The 18,041-nt window shown below is 38.6% G+C and overlaps 1 protein-coding gene across 29 annotated transcripts in view; it reads left to right on the top strand.

The window, feature by feature from the left end:
* Nucleotides 1-18,041, top strand: part of DLG2 (discs large MAGUK scaffold protein 2) — a 2,157,409-nt gene that overhangs the window by 1,372,004 nt on the left and 767,364 nt on the right. For all 29 annotated transcript variants that reach the window (XM_064365356.1, XM_012469540.2, XM_012469543.2 and 26 more), the window contains one exon: nucleotides 7,201-7,254. In XM_064365356.1, coding sequence (XP_064221426.1) covers nucleotides 7,201-7,254 — 54 coding nt within the window. The remainder of the gene's footprint in view (nucleotides 1-7,200; nucleotides 7,255-18,041) is intronic.

Raw genomic sequence — 18,041 nt, 5'->3', positions numbered from 1 at the left:
TAATCATCTTATATATACTTGATATTTTATTATTGTTATTATCCTCAGTTTTGATACTATGTAATTGTGAAATCTGAGTTATGCCATAGTCTTTGTCTTCACTTTCCTATTTATAGAATGTAAGTGTGGAATTAAATGTTTCTTAAGATCTCAGCTTTAAAATTCTATGATTCTAGAATATATTTGTTCTTCCTCTTTTGTTCTTTCTCTCTCTCGCGTAACCATCAATATATCTTTAATCAGCCAATTATCAATTTATTGGGGACTTACTCAAATCAGTCAGCCTGGGTAAGCTGGGGCCATTGGCCTTTTCCTAGGCATGCCTCCTGCAGGCATCTTCTCATGACACACTGGGCCTCAGCAACGGCACCAGAGGAAGGAAGGGAAGGTTCTTGGGCCAGCCAGGATCAAAGCACATTAAATAAATTTAGATTTGAACTGACTTTGTAACTTGTTGATCAACAGTAAAAATTAGGATCCGGCCAGGTGAGGTGGCTCACACCTCTAATCCCAGCACTTTGGGAGGCCGAGGCAGGTGGATCACTTGAGTCTAGAAGTTCGAGACCAGCCTGGGCAACATAGCAAAACCCTGTCTGTGTAAAAAATACAAAAATTAGCCAGGCATGGTGGTACATGCCTGCATTATCAGCTACTCGGAAGTCTGAGGTGGGAGGATGGCTTGAGCTTGGGAGGCAGAGGTTGTAGTAAGCCAAACTGGCCCCACTGTACTCCAGCCTGGGTGACAAGGTAAGACCCTGTCTCAAAATTTAAAAGTTAGAATCTGGAGGTGACTAGTGAAATCTGATTTCATTCTAAAGGGCAGTAGAGCATGGCTCTGGAGCCACATTGCACGTGTTTGAAGATTTACCAGCTGTGTCCCTTTGAGAAAGTTATTTAACCTCTGTTACCTCACTTCTACTTTGACAATAACAGCGCTTGTCTCATAGCATTGTGTGAAAAATTCATACGTTAATTTACATAAGGTATGTGCTACGTAAGTGCATACTCTTATTATTATCTATCCCATTATTAATATATCAGGAGATTTAGGTGTTGCTGGGTCATAATACTACAAACCTTCAGGTAGTGATAATTATAGTCTCCAAGTAGGAGCAGGGCTCTCTAGTTGTTGACAGGACCCTGCTCCTATTTGAATCTCCCAAATAGGAGCAGGGTCCTGTCAACAACTAGAAATGTGGAAAAGGTTGTGGAAAAGAAGGAGAGGGAAGACAGGGTTTCAGTTCCAGTGGAGAACTAGAATGTGATTCAGGAAATGAAGGCAGAAGTCCCTCCCCCAACCACACCACATTTTTCTTTCCAGAGTAAGCCAACATAATAGAGGGTTATGGGAAAAATCTAATACACAAAGACAGTTATCCTGGGTTCAACACTCAGTATATCTCATCCAGTACTTAATAGTAGATGTCTTACTTCAAAGCTGGTGGGATGTGTGGGTAGTAACTCCAATATTCTACCTCCCTAGCCAGGATTAGGGTATGGTTTGATTGGGGCTCATCCTGATGGCAATCTTCTGTGTGAATTGTGAAGTAAAAAGTCTGCTAGCATGCTATCTTGTAGCTGCCAATCTAAAGCAGCTAATATTTACCTTGAGGTCTGGGCTCTCCAACTGTCATAATGAAATCACACCACACACACACACACACACACACACACACACACACAGAGGACTCATTTTGAAACATCTGGTGACTTCCGTTTTGTTTCAAAATGTCACACTACACCAAACATAAAAGTCATTTATAGGGCCTGTATCACTCTAAATAGACAAAAAAATCTTGCCCACTCAGTAATCCTGCCCTATAAGGCTGATAAGTCAAAGGTATCCAAAAGCAGCTCATATGTTATTCCTGCCATATTTTACCACTATTTAACTTGGCATAATGACAATCACCTGCCTTCCATTTGCATGTCCCAGGTCAGGTGAAATCCCTCCATAGTTCCTAGTACCATGGGTCTTACTGTTCAGTTCTTGCTTATCTAGTTCTCTCCTTTTCTACCTTACTTCTTAAAAGTCCATTGACCTTCCCACTGATTAGCCTACACTCTCAGAGCTAAGCTTCATGAGAGTATTTCTTGGCTGACTAGCTACTGTACATTTCCTGCCAATACCTTGCTTGAGGAGGCTTCCTTACTGTAGTTGGCTTCATGACCACTTGCCCACATGTCAGAGGTATTTCCGAGATCTGACACTTAACACATGTCAAGAGGTAACCACATTAGTCAGAATCAATGAATTCCTTTGAAAAGTTGCATTCATTTTGTCAAATTTCTATTTATTTAGAGTCTCTTGGAAGGAAGCAAAAAAAGTATATCTGTTACTAGGATACACAAAATTGTTGATGTAATATAAGAACATTTGTATATCACATGAAGCCCAAGGGCAGGAAGGTGGCTGGCATTTATTAATAACACGATCTAGTAGTTTAAATTCTATTTGTATTCCCTCTGCTTGCTTCTTGCTTCTCACTTCTCTGTAATTAGCAGTACTAGTCCCTTTTGCTGAAAACTGGCTTTCTCTGCAAGGAAGAGAATGTCATATAAAAGGCAAACAAACAAACAAAAAAGGCTTCATTGTTTGGTTTACTCAAGAAAGAGTTTTTTTATTTCTCTTCATCCCTTATAGTTTCAAAAATCTTGCCTAGATGTATATGAAGTTTCTGATTAAAAGAATATTTTGTTTTAGATTTTTTCATAAATCTCTTTCAAGTTAATGGAAATAAACATATTAAAGAAGGACACTAGAATCTGCTGAGTCACCAGTTTGATTTAGGGGTACAGTTAAAGAGGATATCCAAAATGAGGAGAGTGTATGGCTGGATGCAGTGGCTCACGCCTGTAATCCCAGAGCTTTGGGGGCCAAGGCGAGTGGATCACATGAGGTCAGGAGTTCGAGACCAGCCTGGCCAACATGTCAAAACCACATCTCTGTTAAAAATACAAAAATTAGCCAAGCATGATGGCAGGCATCTGTCATCCCAGCTACTTGGGAAGTTGAGGCAGGAGAATTAGTTGAACCTGGAAGGCGAGGGATGCAGTAAGCCAAGATTGCACCACTGCACTCCTCTAGCCTGGGCAACAGAGTGAGACCCCATCTCAAAAAAGAAAAGAAGGTATATATGGCAGGGAAGTGTGAAGTGGAGAAAAGACTTGGTGGAAACTATCAAAGTAACTGGATAGTTGGTTTTTAAGACTGAGAAACCAAACTAAATCAAACTAGTTATAGCGTCTCTTGACTGCAAAAGTGAGCAAAGAATCAGGAGCCAGGATGAGCTAATGGATGGTTTGGAATTATCAACTGGTGTGAAGAGCACACGCATGGGCCATGCTTGGAATTCAACTACACTCTGTATAGTCTGGGGCAGGCTATGAAGGTCCTGGAGCAGAGCAGTGGGAGAGTCTTCAGAGAGCCTAGTGTAGCAGCACGGTGGGATAGTGTGTTATTCATCTCCGGGGCAGTCACACCAGGAAGTTACTAATGTCAGATGTATGTGATGTATGTGTATTTTCACACAATCTTGTTTGTTCATGCATTTTTAATGAATTTTAGAGAGGTGGGTGTTAACTGTGGTTTCTGGATCATTTTGGCACCAAGAAGGAATAATAAGCTTTCCATATAGCATAGATTCCACATAACATGGATCTTGTCTTCAAGATCTTGCCATCTACTTCAAGTGGAGTCCATTCACAGACTCCACATCCTACAATTATGAAATCATTAATTATTATAAAAGCTGAATTTACTAAACTAGTATGACTAAACAATGAAAGAAAGTGAGTCGGGCTGGGCACGATGGCTCATGCCTGTAATCCCAGCACTTTGGGAGGCCGAGGTGGGCAGATCACAAGGTCAGGAGATAGAGACCATCCTGGCCAATGTGGTAAAACCCCATCTCTACTAAAATACAAAAAATTAGCCAGGCATGGTGGTGTGCACCTGTAGTCCCAGCTACTCAGGAGGCTGAGGCAGGGGAATCACTTGAACCCAGGAGGCGGAGGTTGCAGTGAGCCGAGATCACAGCACTGCACTCAAGCTTGGTGACACAGCAAGATTCCATCTCAAAAAAATAAAAGAAAGAAAGTGATACTGGATACTGGAAAAGTAGTCATAGTCTTGTTGATAACATGAGATCTGGGGGTTTGGGTTATCCTGGAGTGTTTTACAAAGCTCAGAAAGATACATTACTTTTCTTTATATCCACTTCTGTACTTTATCACTGTATTTAGTCAATAATTTCTAAGTATTTCTCAGAATTTATTGAGCTCCTTCTGTATACCCAAGTGCTGTGGAGAATTCTAGAAAAGTATACAATCCTTGTCAATTTTCAGACATACAGTCTTCTTGGAAAGACCAAATTTACATTAAAAAATGAAAAATAGCAACATAAACATACAAAAGTTTTGAATGACATAGCACAGGAAATGGGCTTATGTGTAAAATGTATTCCCATAACACATTATTATAATCTATAAGAAGAAAAACCAAAGATGGGGTAACAGCCCCAAATCAAATTAATACACATTTATTGATCAAAGCTATACTAGACAATAGGGAGAAATACAAGAATTGCATGTGAAACTCAAAAAGTTTTCAATCTAGTCTTGGATATGAGACACACTTTTGTAAGTCATGGAAACCAAGCAGAAAGCATAGGAGAGATGTCATCAAAATTAAAAACCTTTTAAAAATATATAATAAGGCTTCACCAGACTGTGCTCAGCAGCTACCTTGCAATATCCTTAGGCATCTTTTGCCTCCAGGGTGGTCTTTGCTTTGTCTAGTTCTTGTATGATACTCTAGTATAGGGCTCACATATCACTGCAAGACTCTTGTGATAAAACAACCTAGATCCTGGATTTACGAAGCAACTCTGTGGGGAAAAATGAATTTTGAGGTCAGAAAAAATAATATTCAAATGACAAATCTCATTTTCACTGAGCCTTATTTTTCTCATATATATAGAAATAATGATAATAATGCCTCATCAGTATGATTTTGTGGAGATTGAGGATACATATGCTTATGTATATATTTAATAAATGGTAATACATACTTAATAGTTGTTAAGTATTGTTATTATTGCCTTTGACATGATCTGTTTTAGAACCACAATCTAATCACATGATCTATTTTAGAACCACAATCTAATAACATGATCTGTTTTAGAACCACAATCTAATCAGGCCTCTCATGAGTGTAATTGTAGCCACTAACATAGCATTGAAATCTGTGCAGTGTAAATAGTTCACAAACCATCCAGTAATATACCTTCACAGTAGTCTATCTTAATAGACCCTTGCTACTAATAATATTTAACATTTATTCTGAAATTTACAGTTTACAAAGTACATTCAACTACATCATCTCATTTGATCTTCAGCCTTTTTGGAAAGTTGTTACTACTATTCCCATTCCACAGGGAAGGAAAATTAGTCAGAGACGGTTAGAGGACCTGCCCTAAGATCCCACCACTAGGAAATCACTAAGCCCCCAATCATACAATCACAGGTTGCTAAACCAACCTTGAGCCTATGGCTTCTGACTGCAAACCTCATACCTTTTTCTGTTCTTCACATGCCTCTTCTTTCTTCTTCTTCTTCTTTTTTTTTGTGAGATCCAGTGAAAACTGTCTTTCTCCAGAGTTTTGATTTACCCACAAGGTATGTTCTCATTAAGTATCATGAAAATATTATGACTAACTAGTTGATCCATTATGTAGATACATATGCCAAGGTTATGTTTACCATGGTAAACATAAGGAGTTTTTGGTAAAGACATAAAATTGTGTTTTTAAACCTGCTGGATTGCTATTTGTTTTATCATTTAATTAGGATTCCACAGAACAGATTGACATTAAAAAGCTGTTAACTCTGTTAACTCCAAGGGGCATAGCTAATGAAATATCCCCAAATTTAAGCACTTTCCAAAACCACCATATCGTACAAAACAGCTCTCTATTAATCAAGATGAAAGTATTTCCTTTATCTAAATGAAATCTGTAATTTGGAACGAAGATTAAAGATTCTTTGGGGGATAAAGCTAAAGTTGCTGTGAAAATTCTAGAAACTAAAAAATAAAGATAGCTCTACTCAGTATTCATGAAGTTAGATTGGTGATGCAAATAGAGATGGCAATCTCTTTTTTCTAATAACTTGGCTTGTAGCACTGCTATATCAGTTTTACAGATTCCTGCTCAACTTTAAAGAGAATTACTGCAAATTGTACAATCTTTTTAAAAAAGAAAGTTGAACATATCCAATATGCTTTTTTGTCATGTTTGACTGTTAATGTTCTAAGGATGTCTAAGGTATATGATTAGAGGTGCATAAATAATAAAGAAAATATAGGATACAGTGTGCATAATGTATAAACATACATGTTGATAAGTGAAGCCTTTTGGTATTGAATATAGCATACAGCATACTCTCAAAAAGCAGTTTGAAGAGAGTAACTATGAATAATGGTTTAGGTTTAATTTTGCTTCCTTGAGAGATAAATTTCCTTAGCAAAATCATTTCATAAAGAAATGATATAGGTGGACATGGTGGCTCACGCCTGTAATCCCAGCACTTTGGGAGGCCAAGGAGGGCTAGTCACAAGTTCAGGAGATCAAGACCATTCTGGCCAACATGGTGAAACCCTGTCTCTGTTAAAAATACAAAAGTTAGCTGGGTGTGGTGATGTGTGCCTGTAGTCCCAGCTACTTGGCAGGCTAAGGCAGGAGAATTGCTTGATCTTGGGAGGTGGAGGCTGCAGTGAGCTGAGATTGCACCAATGTATTCCAGCCTGGGTGACAGAGTGAGACTCTGTCTCAAAAAAAAAAAAAAAAAAAAAAAGAAATTATACAAATTTTAACCCTCACCCAATTTATTAGAAATCCTTGCCTTATACATAGCAGAAATCTTCACCTCCTATACTCTTTTGGTAGAATGTAAGAGAAAATGAATGCAAATTCTATGAATGCTTACTTCACTTCTTTATGTGGTAAAAGTAACAAATAGTTGAGGTGGGGAAGGTACAGGAATACTTAGTCATTTTATTTATCCCACAACACTTGACAGAGTGCCTATACAGGTCCTCAAGATATGCTTGCTGAGCTCTTTGTTAAATAAGTTAACAGAAATAATCTGTCTCAGAATACACTATTCATTATTTAATTTTTTTTAATTTCTGTTTTTCAGGCCAGTCCTGCTCCTATAATTGTCAACACAGATACTTTGGACACAATTCCTTATGTAAGTAACATTTTTATTAATAACTTCTCTTAAAACTGTAGTAGAACTTAGCTGAATTTAAGTTCAATTCATATTTAGTTTCACCCAATCTAAATAATCTTATGAAATGACATGTGATTTTATAAATTTTCCTTTAATATTTGCTAAATCTTGTCTTGGTCATCAAATATTTCCCTCTTTCATTCATGTTTTGTAAAACACAAGGGCCCATTATGAAAAAAAATAGACAACTCTGTTCAAATAGTGTTCGTTTGCTAAGTGGTTCACTGAAAGGAGATTGAATTGCTCATAGATATGAGCAAACTCCTTTGGGTTTCTTATGAAAGGAATACTGCAGTCCATTTATAAGACAAAGTCTGGAACATAAAGTAAGTAGTAAGTAATTGATACATATTTTTATGGATTTTGTTGGGCTTCTAATAAGAAGTGGACAAAAATTTTGTGAGGGTAGTGCCTGCCTAATATAATGAAAGTTACGGTTTTGTAAAAGCATGGAGAAGGAGATAGTAGAATCAAGCAAGCCAATGAAGCCCAGGATTCTGTACTTGCAACACAACCACTGTAATGGCAAAAGTCGAAGATAGAGTCTGGCTGGGCAGGGAAGACTGGAGATCAGCTATAGGCAACAATGTGGGTGAGTGGTTGACGTTATGGAGATCCAACAGGCTTGTGAGTGGGGCCTAGCTGAAGAGTGGAGGATAGTGATGGAGGAAGATGGGACAGCCACAGATGCATGCTAGACAGGGGATATGAAGCAGAGAAGAAGGGGTGCAGGGGTAATGGACAAGAACAAACAGATTCCTGGCCTTCGATTAAATGAATAAAGCACATAAAGCACTTAGAACAGTACCTAGCACAAAAAGTGCTTGGTGAGTACTGGCTCTTCTCTGTTTTAGCCCACAGCCTCAAATCCCTTCAATGACCAAGCAAATCACAGAAACAAATGGAGCAGTCAGAGTGGGGACTGTGGAGAATAGAAAGCACATGGCCATTTACAGAGAGCAACTGCCACTTGGAGTCTGTGGGTGCCAGGTCATTTTACAAAATAAGATGGAAATTTGTACATGTTTGCAATTTCTAAATACAGGCAACCAATTTTCAAAAGTGCAAACACTGTGTCTGCCAAAGTGTGTCTAGTCCATAGGCTGCCTTTTGAGAGATGTTACCTCAAAGGAACTGGCCGTTCCTGAGCAGATTCTGCAATCCGAGACTCAGCCACAGGGGAGCAGGATGTCAGAACTGGAGTACAAGGTTGGGACTTGATTATAAGAATGAGGAACTAAAACTGGGACACAGGGTCAGGACAAGAATAACAGCTAGCTTGACTTAATGCTGAATCACCTGAACTACTGAACTAGGGCTTCTTAAATCTTTCTGAACAAGACGAGTTTGGGGCCAGACCGGAAAAGAGGTTAAGCTTACTGGTAGGAGCCAAGTGACCCCAACACTGGAAGGTAAAGGGCTCTGGAGAAGAAAACAAAGCAATGTCTTAAAGGCACCTACGTCCACTATTCTCTCACTCCTCCTACCTTTCTTTACTTATCAAACATCTGTAATAGTGTATGCCTAACATTGTTTGAGGCACTTAACAAATTTTAACTCATTTAATCCTCATAACAATCCTATGAGGTGTAGGTACTGTTAAGTTCTCTCTTTTACTGATGGGGAAAATGAGTCATAAATAGGTCAGTTAACTGGTTCATGGGCTCACAGTAACAGGCAGAGTCAAGAGTCAATTCAAATAGCCTGCTGTAGAGTTAGAGGTCTTATTTAAATTCTAACATGACGCCGTATATGCTTCTTTCTTCCCTCCCTTGTTTTCTGCCTGTCAGCTTGTGAACATAGTTTCCTTACTTACTCCCCTGATACGTACAGATTTGGATGAGAGACAACTTGTCACAGAAGCTTCAATAAATTCAGGAAAGGGATCCACATATATATATATATATATATATATATATATATATATATATATATATATATGAAGGTATCTTATGCCCCAAACAAATCTCTTCACCATAGCCATTGGTAAAGCAGGTGAACCGTGCTCTCAAGAAGTAGTCTTGGAGCACAGAGGTTGATTTTGTAAGTAGGAACACTTTCTCATGGTGGATCTATATTATTTCAAAGCCTCCTATTAGGGTTCTGGTGGCGTAAATGCCAGATGCCCTCATGTAGAAATAATTTTATCAGTAAGATCTAAGCGTCTTGTGTAGACATGCTCAATTTGTATCCCAACTGATTAGCTAGTAACATCAGTTGCAAATAATAAATTCATCAAATTGTTCCCATTCTCTCAAATATCAGGTTTGTATCTGATTTTGAGTCCTTCAAAAAATTTTAAGCAACTTTTAATTAATTAATTAATTAATTGAGACAGAGTCTTGCTCCGTTGCCCATGCTGGAGTGCAAATGGAGTCCAGTCTTGGCTCACTGCAACCTCCGCCTCCCAGTGATTCTCCTGCCTCAGCCTCTGGAGTAGCTGGGACTACAGCCGTGTGCCACCACTCCTGGCTGATATTTTTTATATTTTTTATTTTTTGTATTTTTAGTAGAGATGGGGTTTCATCATGTTGGCCAGGCTGCTCTTGAACTTCTGATCTCAGTGATCCGCCCACCTCAGCCTCCCAAAGTGCTGGGATTACAGGTGGGAACCACCACACCTACCCTAATCACCATTTTTATGCATTTTCCTCTTAAAAATATTATCTGAATGCCAAATCTTAACAACAAAACACAGTGGGTTACATTAAGGATGTAAAGATCTTTATAGTGGTTTGTGAGCAGCTTGATATGATGAAAATGTCCCAAATATCATAGTAGTATGTTCTTTAGTAATTTATTTAATCTCTATGCACCTAAATTAACCTCTAAGACAGGACTTATAATACCTGCCTCAGAGATTTTGTTAGCTTCTGGTTGAGAGCAGCTAAAGTATTTATCAATTTTTTTTGAAAAAAATAAACACTGATGAGGTAATGCATGCTAAATTCTAGGAGGACAGTAAATATGAATACCTTCCCCGATGTAGAAGAAACATGAATACATTATCTATTGAAAATGGCAGGTTTAGTGCGAACTCATTAATGTGGATATGCTTTGGCTGTTGGCAGAGTCCCAACTCTCCCCTTTGTTCCTGACTCACTGGGTAACCTTGAACAAATCACTGTTCCTTTCACAGTCTATTTTCTCATTCCCCAGTGTTCTATACTTTGTTTTCCTCTTTTCTTCCTCATGTTCTAGTTGTTCACATAATTTCAGCTCTATTTAATGAAAAAATGATTTCAGAGTTCCCTAGGGCATTTTAGGGGTGTTGCATAAGAACATTTCCTTCTTAAAAATATTAACTGAATGCCAAATTTTAACATATATTAAAATCTTTCTAAAAAAATAATTTCATTGCAAGTAAATGTATTAATTAATTTGATTTTCTATAGAAATGGTTCTTGTGGAACTGGTTCCTTGGCACAAATTGAATAACCACAGGAAATTTCTAGGGCCACAGGGAATTTTTATGTAAGTGTCAAAAGTACAAAATAAATTTAAAGAGACTTCTTTTTTTTTTAAAGGAAGATAAGAGACATTAGAGCTTGCATTAATGAAAGAGTCACTGAGGTTCTTACATGAAAATGTCTTAAGTAAGCTCTGTCTTATATAAGGTCATGATATATTAAGGTTAAGTACGACCTTACATGTGTCATAGACTAGCTTCTCATGCAAAGCAGGAATCTCTATATGAAAATTAAAATCACCCAACCAGAAATAAGGAGAGAGAGAAAAATACATTTTTCTATTTCAATACTCTCTTGTTTCTATTTTTTGCTCAGTCTTTTTATTCTTCCCTATTACATGTGGAATATTGTTTCATGCCAGGTACTGAAAATGCTTCGTTCTTAGGGAGCTCAGAGTGATTAGAGCCTGCTTGTGAATCCAGCTCCCTGAAGGTTGACTCAATCAAATAATAATGCGTTACTCTCCGGGTACCCTGCAACCAACTGATAATGCCCTCTCCTCTTTTTTCAGCAGACACTTCGGAGTTCAGTATTGAACAGCACCTAACAAATCCCAGTCTTTATGCTTTCAAAAATAAAATTAAGCTGAGATATTTTAGAATGCTTTTTTTTTTTTTTTTGCTTTAACTTTCTCTAATATTCATTTTATATTTTGGTAATAGTCTGACCTGTTTTATAGAAATGCACTGTCGAGAGAGATATACTTGAGAATCATGAGTTTCAAATCTTGTTAAATAACCTGGAGTTCAATGAACACAAACCTTTCATTTTAAAGATACAGATTTTCTATCTCAACTAGTAAATGGTAGGGCTTGATCTACCATTTACTGCTACCTCACATAATTGCCAATTTTTGATGTGTAATCAACAACTAAAAAATCAGTGACAATAAAAAATTATTTCTTCTCTGTTTGTCAGTTAGCTAGGACAGCTGCTTCAGGCTGCAGAATACAGTAGTCTCGCTATCCATGGGTGATACATTCCAAGTCTCCTGATAGATGCCTGAAGCTGCAGATAATGCCAAACTCTATCTACATGAATTTTCCCTCTTAACTCTCAGGCACTGTGGCCATAATTTTGCAGTTTGGGGTGCAACAAAACTAGCATGATTCTATTTTTCCTTCTTCACAATTTCGTGAATGGAAGATTCTTTTTTTTTTTTTTTTTTTTTTTTTTTTGAGACGGAGTTTCGCTCTTGTTACCCAGGCTGGAGTGCAATGGCGCGATCTCGGCTCACCGCAACCTCCGCCTCCTGGGTTCAGGCAATTCTCCTGCCTCAGCCTCCTGAGTAGCTGGGATTACAGGCACGCGCCACCATGCCCAGCTAATTTTTTGTATCTTTAGTAGAGACGGGATTTCACCATGTTAACCAGGATGGTCTCGATCTCTTGACCTCGTGATCCATCCGCCTCGGCCTCCCAAAGTGCTGGGATTACAGGCGTGAGCCACCGCGCCCGGCGGAAGATTCATTTTTACTGTAGATCTTAGCAACTTCAGTATACAATGTTTTCTCCTAAGTCAGGAATTTTCATGTTTTCACTTAAAGGAAGCACTTGAGGGTTTTTCTTTGGCATATCTGAATTGTCAGCATCACAATTGTGCTTTTGGGCCATTTATTATTATTATTATTATATTGAGATGAAGTCTCATTCTGTCACTCGGGTTAGAGTGCAGTGGCGTGATCTTGGCTCACTGCAGCCTCTGCCTCCTGAGTTCAAGTGATTCTCCTACCTCAGCCTCCCAAGTAGGTGGGACTATAGGTGCATGCCACCACGCCCGGCTAATTTTTGTATTTTTAGCAGAGACAGTGTTTCCTCATGTTGCCCAGGCTGGTCTTGAACTTCTGACCTTAGGTAATCCACCCACCTCCGCCTCCCAAAGTGCTGGGATTACAGGTGTGAGCCACCGCCCTGGCTGCTTTGGGGCCATTATTAAGTAAAATAAGAGTTACTTAAACACAAACACTACCATACCAGGATAAGCAATTCAGTCACTCAGACAGCTGCTAAGTGACTGAAGGGCAGGTAACATCTGCAGCACAGATACCCTAAACAAAGAAATGACCCACATCCTGGAAGAGATGGAATGAGACAATGAGAGATTTCATCGCACTTCTCAGAACAGCAAGCAATTTAGAACTTATGAATTGTTTATTTCTCGGATTTTCATTTAATATTTTCAGACCATGGTTGACTATAGGTAATTGAAATTGCAGAAAGTAAAACCACGAATAAGGGGGGTTTCTGTTCCAGGTTGGATGAGGCATTTCTGCTTCAGGAGTTTCATTCTGGGGACCAGGAAGGGGGACAGTGGCTATCCAGTATCTTACAACAGTATGTTATTCATATAACAGTATGTTATTCATATTGTGATAGTCAAAGGACAAGAAATCAAGCCCATGACACAAACACAGTTAAAGCTTCTGCTCACCTTATGTCCCCCAACACCCAATTGGCCAGAATAAGTCATACTGCCAAGCTGGAAGTAGGGGAAGAGTATTTGCTAAACAGTAAACTAGCACATAAGTCCTTGATGTGCTAGTTTATTGTTTAGCAAATACTCACTCAAAAACAAAACAAAACAAAAAAACAGGTACGAAAGAAAAAATCTTGTACTTCATATTGGTAGGTCAATGGCACTAAACAAAGTGTCAGAGGGATCTGGTTCAACTGATGGGGGAATGAGTGTGTATGTTAATGTGTGTGTCTTAAGATGAAATACTGAGAAATAAAAGAAACACCTAGCAAGTATTGGCAGTACAACGACTTACCTACCTATAAGACACTTTGTTGTCTGAAACTTTATTCCTAGAGGTGGAAATAATAGCGGAGACAAGGCAGAAGTCTCAGGTCTCTTGCTTGGAAAACCCTCCTAGGAAAGAGAGAAAAGTAGAAGAAAAACAGAGTTAGGTTACAAAGAATATGAGTGGGTCCTTAGTAATATCACTCATTGGATTTAACTGCCAAGAAAGTTATTTATGTAAACGTTATTTGAAGACAATTGTAATATCATTATAATATTATCAACAAAATTTAAAGAGAGTGCTTTCAATGTGGAAAGGCCATTGGATGCAAACACAACTATGGTTCTGGGACCAAGGGCAAGAGAGTGAACTAAAAGGAAAAAATGACCCAAAAAAGGCTGAACATATGAGTGACAGTGAGAAGAGAAAGCATGCTGTGTATTCAGGGACATAGAGAAACAATTGAATTAGCAATGAGCTTCATTCAGGAGGCTGAAAATAGGCTTGTGTCTAAGAGATGTTTTAAGCAACATTTAAATGGCCCTGCTGATTGATTCCAGCATCAGGAAGCTGAGGACAAGAGCTCTCTGAGGAGGAAGTTGCAATATTACAGAAGTGAGCTGACCAAGCACTTGCAGGGCTGTACAGGTAGACATTAATTTCTTTGAGTCACTATGTAAATAACAGACCCTTGTGATTTAGGCTATGATTCACTTTTAATTGGACCATTTTCCAGAATTGCATCTGATGGGAAAGAAAGCAGAAATATGTGTGCTTCTCTGACCCATCCTGGCAGCGATTAATAATGGTATGATATGCTGGAAGAATTGTCTGATTTTAGTATGTTTATCCTTCAACAAACATGTTTTCTTCTTTTTGTGGTTTTTCCCATGAACATTGTTTAAACTATATTGTTAATGTTTTCATCTATTGGGAATGCAGTAATATCCAAATTTTAAAATCCTTAACCTACCAGGAAACAGATTTATTTTGTCTAAACTACACCTTTGAAGCAATAGGAATTTAGTAATAGAGGCAAAGCTATCAATATTTGTCCTGGTGTCAAACCTAGCGAATCTAAATTCATTTCTCCACTACCACAATCAGCAGAATCCCTACTCTTAACTGCTTGTTACTTTGCTTTTAAAGGCAAGAGGTGGGCTGGTCCTGGTGGCTCAAGCCTGTAATCCTAGCACTTTGGGAGGCAGAGGCAGGCTGATGAACTGAGGTCAGGAGTTCAAGATTAGCCTGGCCAACATGATGAAACCCTGTCTTTACTAAAAATAGAAAAACTTAGCCAGGCATGGTGGTGTGCACCTGTAATCCCAGCCACTTGGGAGGCTGAGACAGGAGAATCGCTTGAACCCAGGAGGCAGAGGTTGCAGTGAGCCAAGATCTTGCCACTGCACTCACTCCTGGGTGACAGAGTGAGACTCCACCTCAGAAAAAAATAAAATGCAGATTCTGATTCACTAGGTCTGGGATGAAATCATTCTGCATTTCTAATAAGCTGCCTGGTGAGATTGATACTGCTCAGTTGTGCATCACACTTTGAATAATAAAAGAGTATAAAGAGAGAGACTAGCCTTTGGTTTTATGCACAACTCTGCCAGTTCTTTTCTTGAGTTTTGGTTAAGTCACATCACCTCTCTAAGCCTCTGTTTCATTATATCTAAAATAGGCATAATACTACCTGCCTTGAAGGGGTTGTTATGAATATTCATCCTAATATGCAGAAGAGGCTTAATGAATATTCATCATAAGCTTGGGGGTAAGGTGGGTATATCTATGATAAAATAAAACATTTATCTGATTGAATCTTGAACTGGTGAGTGAAAATGAAGAATGCACTGCTAGATCAGGGGTTGAGCCAGTAGCAGTTATGTGGGTTCATGGCTTACCTACACCTACACCTTTGCTGCTCAGCGTGTGACTCATGGACTATCAGCAGTGTTATTACCTGGGAGTTTGTGAGCAATGGAATCTAAAGTTCCACCCAAGACCTACTAAATCAAAAAGTATGTTTTTAACAAAAACCTCAGTGATTTGTATGCATATTAAAGTTTGAGAAACACTGCTCAATAAGACAGAAACTTAGTTTGGATCCTGCCGTTTTGTTCTTCACTACACATTTTGGCCTGCTCTTGAGACAGCTGCCCTTTTCTGAGTCTTTTACTTTAAGCATATACACATCTGTAGGGAAAGAGCTCTATTTAATTCAACAGTTGAACACACTATGAACTACGCTGTGCTATTTTCTAGACCTATGCTTTCCAAAGAAGTAATTATAAGTCACGTATGGTTATTTAATCTTAATTAAAATAAAATAATATAAAATTACAAATTCAGTTCCTCAGTTGCACTAGCCACATTTCAAGTGCTCTGTAGCCAGTAGGGCTAGTGGGTATTGTATTAAACAATGCAGAGATATGGAATTGTCCATCATTCCAGAAAGTTCTGTCAGAGATGTTCTAAGCAACACATAATAAGAAAGAAATACAGGAGATAAGGAAGCTATTTTTAATTAAGAAATGGTTATACTCTAGATTCTTCATATATATATATAGCCTAATTAGTGATCAGAATTATCCTCCAAACTTTTGTGTGTTGGTTTAATTTCCTCCTTTTTTGAGTTGACTCTTTTCAAATCTTCTAAATAGTCAGCACTCTCCTGGAATTGTGGGGTGTACTCAAGTGGATGACATGATCCCTGTTCTCATGGCTCTTAAAAACTTAACTTTTAAGACTCTTAAAAATGATACACATGGAGGCAAATGTCAGCAATTACTGAAAGCTTTCTTAAAAGTTCAGTGATTCATCATTTTCTTATTGTAAAATTAAAAAATTCCTATTTTGGTCAGGCATGGTGGCTCACACCTGTAATCCCAGCACTTTGGCAGGCCAAGGAGGGCAGATCACCTGAGCTCAGGAGTTTAAGACCAGCCTGGCCAACATGGTGAAACCTCATCTCTACTAAAAATACAAAAATTAGCCAGGTGCTGTGGTAGGTGCCTGTAATCCCAGCTACTTGGGAGGCCGAGGCAGAGAATCCCTTGAACCTGGGAGGCAGAGGTTGTAGTGAGCCGAGATTGTGCCACTGCACTCCAGCCTGTGCTACAGAGCAAGACTCTGACACATACACAAAAAATCCTATTTAGATTGGGATGAATTTTTAAAAGAAACGTCAAAGAAACAACAAAACACCTGGCCTACTTGCCCATTCACAAACCTAATTCAATGTTTTGCCCTGCATTACCCTTGCAGAGAGCAGTTTGTTGGCTATCGTACTCATGACTTCTCCTTTACTGGGAAGCCCTTACTTAGGCTTGTCATCTGGGACTTAAAAGTGAGAGCCAGTGGGAAAATAAAACAGTTGTCCAAGTGAAGAATATGACTGGTGTGTAAAAGTAGGAATATTGGTCCTTCTTTCTTAGTTTCCCCGAAAGCTCATGCCTCATATGCCTAGGCAGAGAAGCCACTCTTGTTCCAAGAAGTGTAACCTGGCAGAGCAGTTTTAGGAACAAGGGGGAAATAATTCTGAAAAATATTTGCATAGCTTCTCAAGCATAGTGCTATTCAAGGTGCAGTCTGTGAACTGGCAACATCAGGTCTCACAGGTCAGATTGTTAAAATCGTGGGATCTCCAGCTCCTCCCCAAAGCTATAGAATCAAAATCTCTGAGATGGGACCAAGATACCTGTGTTTTTAAAAGCACCTCAGGTGATTCTTAGGCTTGCTGAAGTTTGAGAGATGCTGCTCTGCAATTTACAAGACATTTTTAAAAGCTAGTGGGGATCTTAAGCAGCTCTAGATGCTAAACTGAAGTGGAAGTGAAAGTAGGGAATACTGCATACAGGAAGGACCACATAAAACATCTACGGCACAATGATAAGACATTCAGCATGAATCTGAACCAGTGTTTAATCCCAGGGTTTTTTTTTTTTTTCTTTTTAAATCACTTGGGATCTTGAAACACATTCTGTTTCATAGCCTAGTGAAGAATATACATGTTAACGAAAATGGATAATGCGAAGTGAAAAGCACATGTTGTTAAACACCCTTGCTTATATCTGCCTGGCTCATTCTTACATATCCTAAAGTGTTCAGTTTAAATAATGCTTTTTGTAGGAAAGTGAGATTCAGGGTAGTGTTCTTAGTATGAGCTTCCCCTAAAGGCTCTTCTTCCTCTAAAAGTAGTTATCACACTGAATTGCAGCTATTTCATTAATAGTTGATCTTTCTCTCTAGAATGTAAACTTCATGAGGCACAAAGAAAATATTGCTTTATCTTTCCCACAATTGTACCTCAAAAACCCTGTACATCTTTTACCAACTGGTGGAAGGCAGGCAGGAGGGAGGGAGGGAGGGAGGAAGGGAAGAAACTATAATAACAAGCCATACTATTTCCAGGAATCAGAGAAAGGTACAATTTTGTCTAACTCTTAAAGAATAAAAAGACATTTCTAAGCAGAGTAGGTAAAAAGCATTCCAAGAAGAGGGAAGTGCATGTGCAAAGGTCAGAGGGCTGGAAA

This window comes from Aotus nancymaae, unplaced genomic scaffold (assembly GCF_030222135.1).
Source record: "Aotus nancymaae isolate 86718 unplaced genomic scaffold, 86718_ANA_hifiasm-v0.15.2.pri h1tg000059l, whole genome shotgun sequence".
NCBI classification, from domain to species: Eukaryota; Metazoa; Chordata; class Mammalia; order Primates; family Aotidae; genus Aotus; species Aotus nancymaae.
This window is presented reverse-complemented; position numbering and strand designations above follow the sequence as displayed.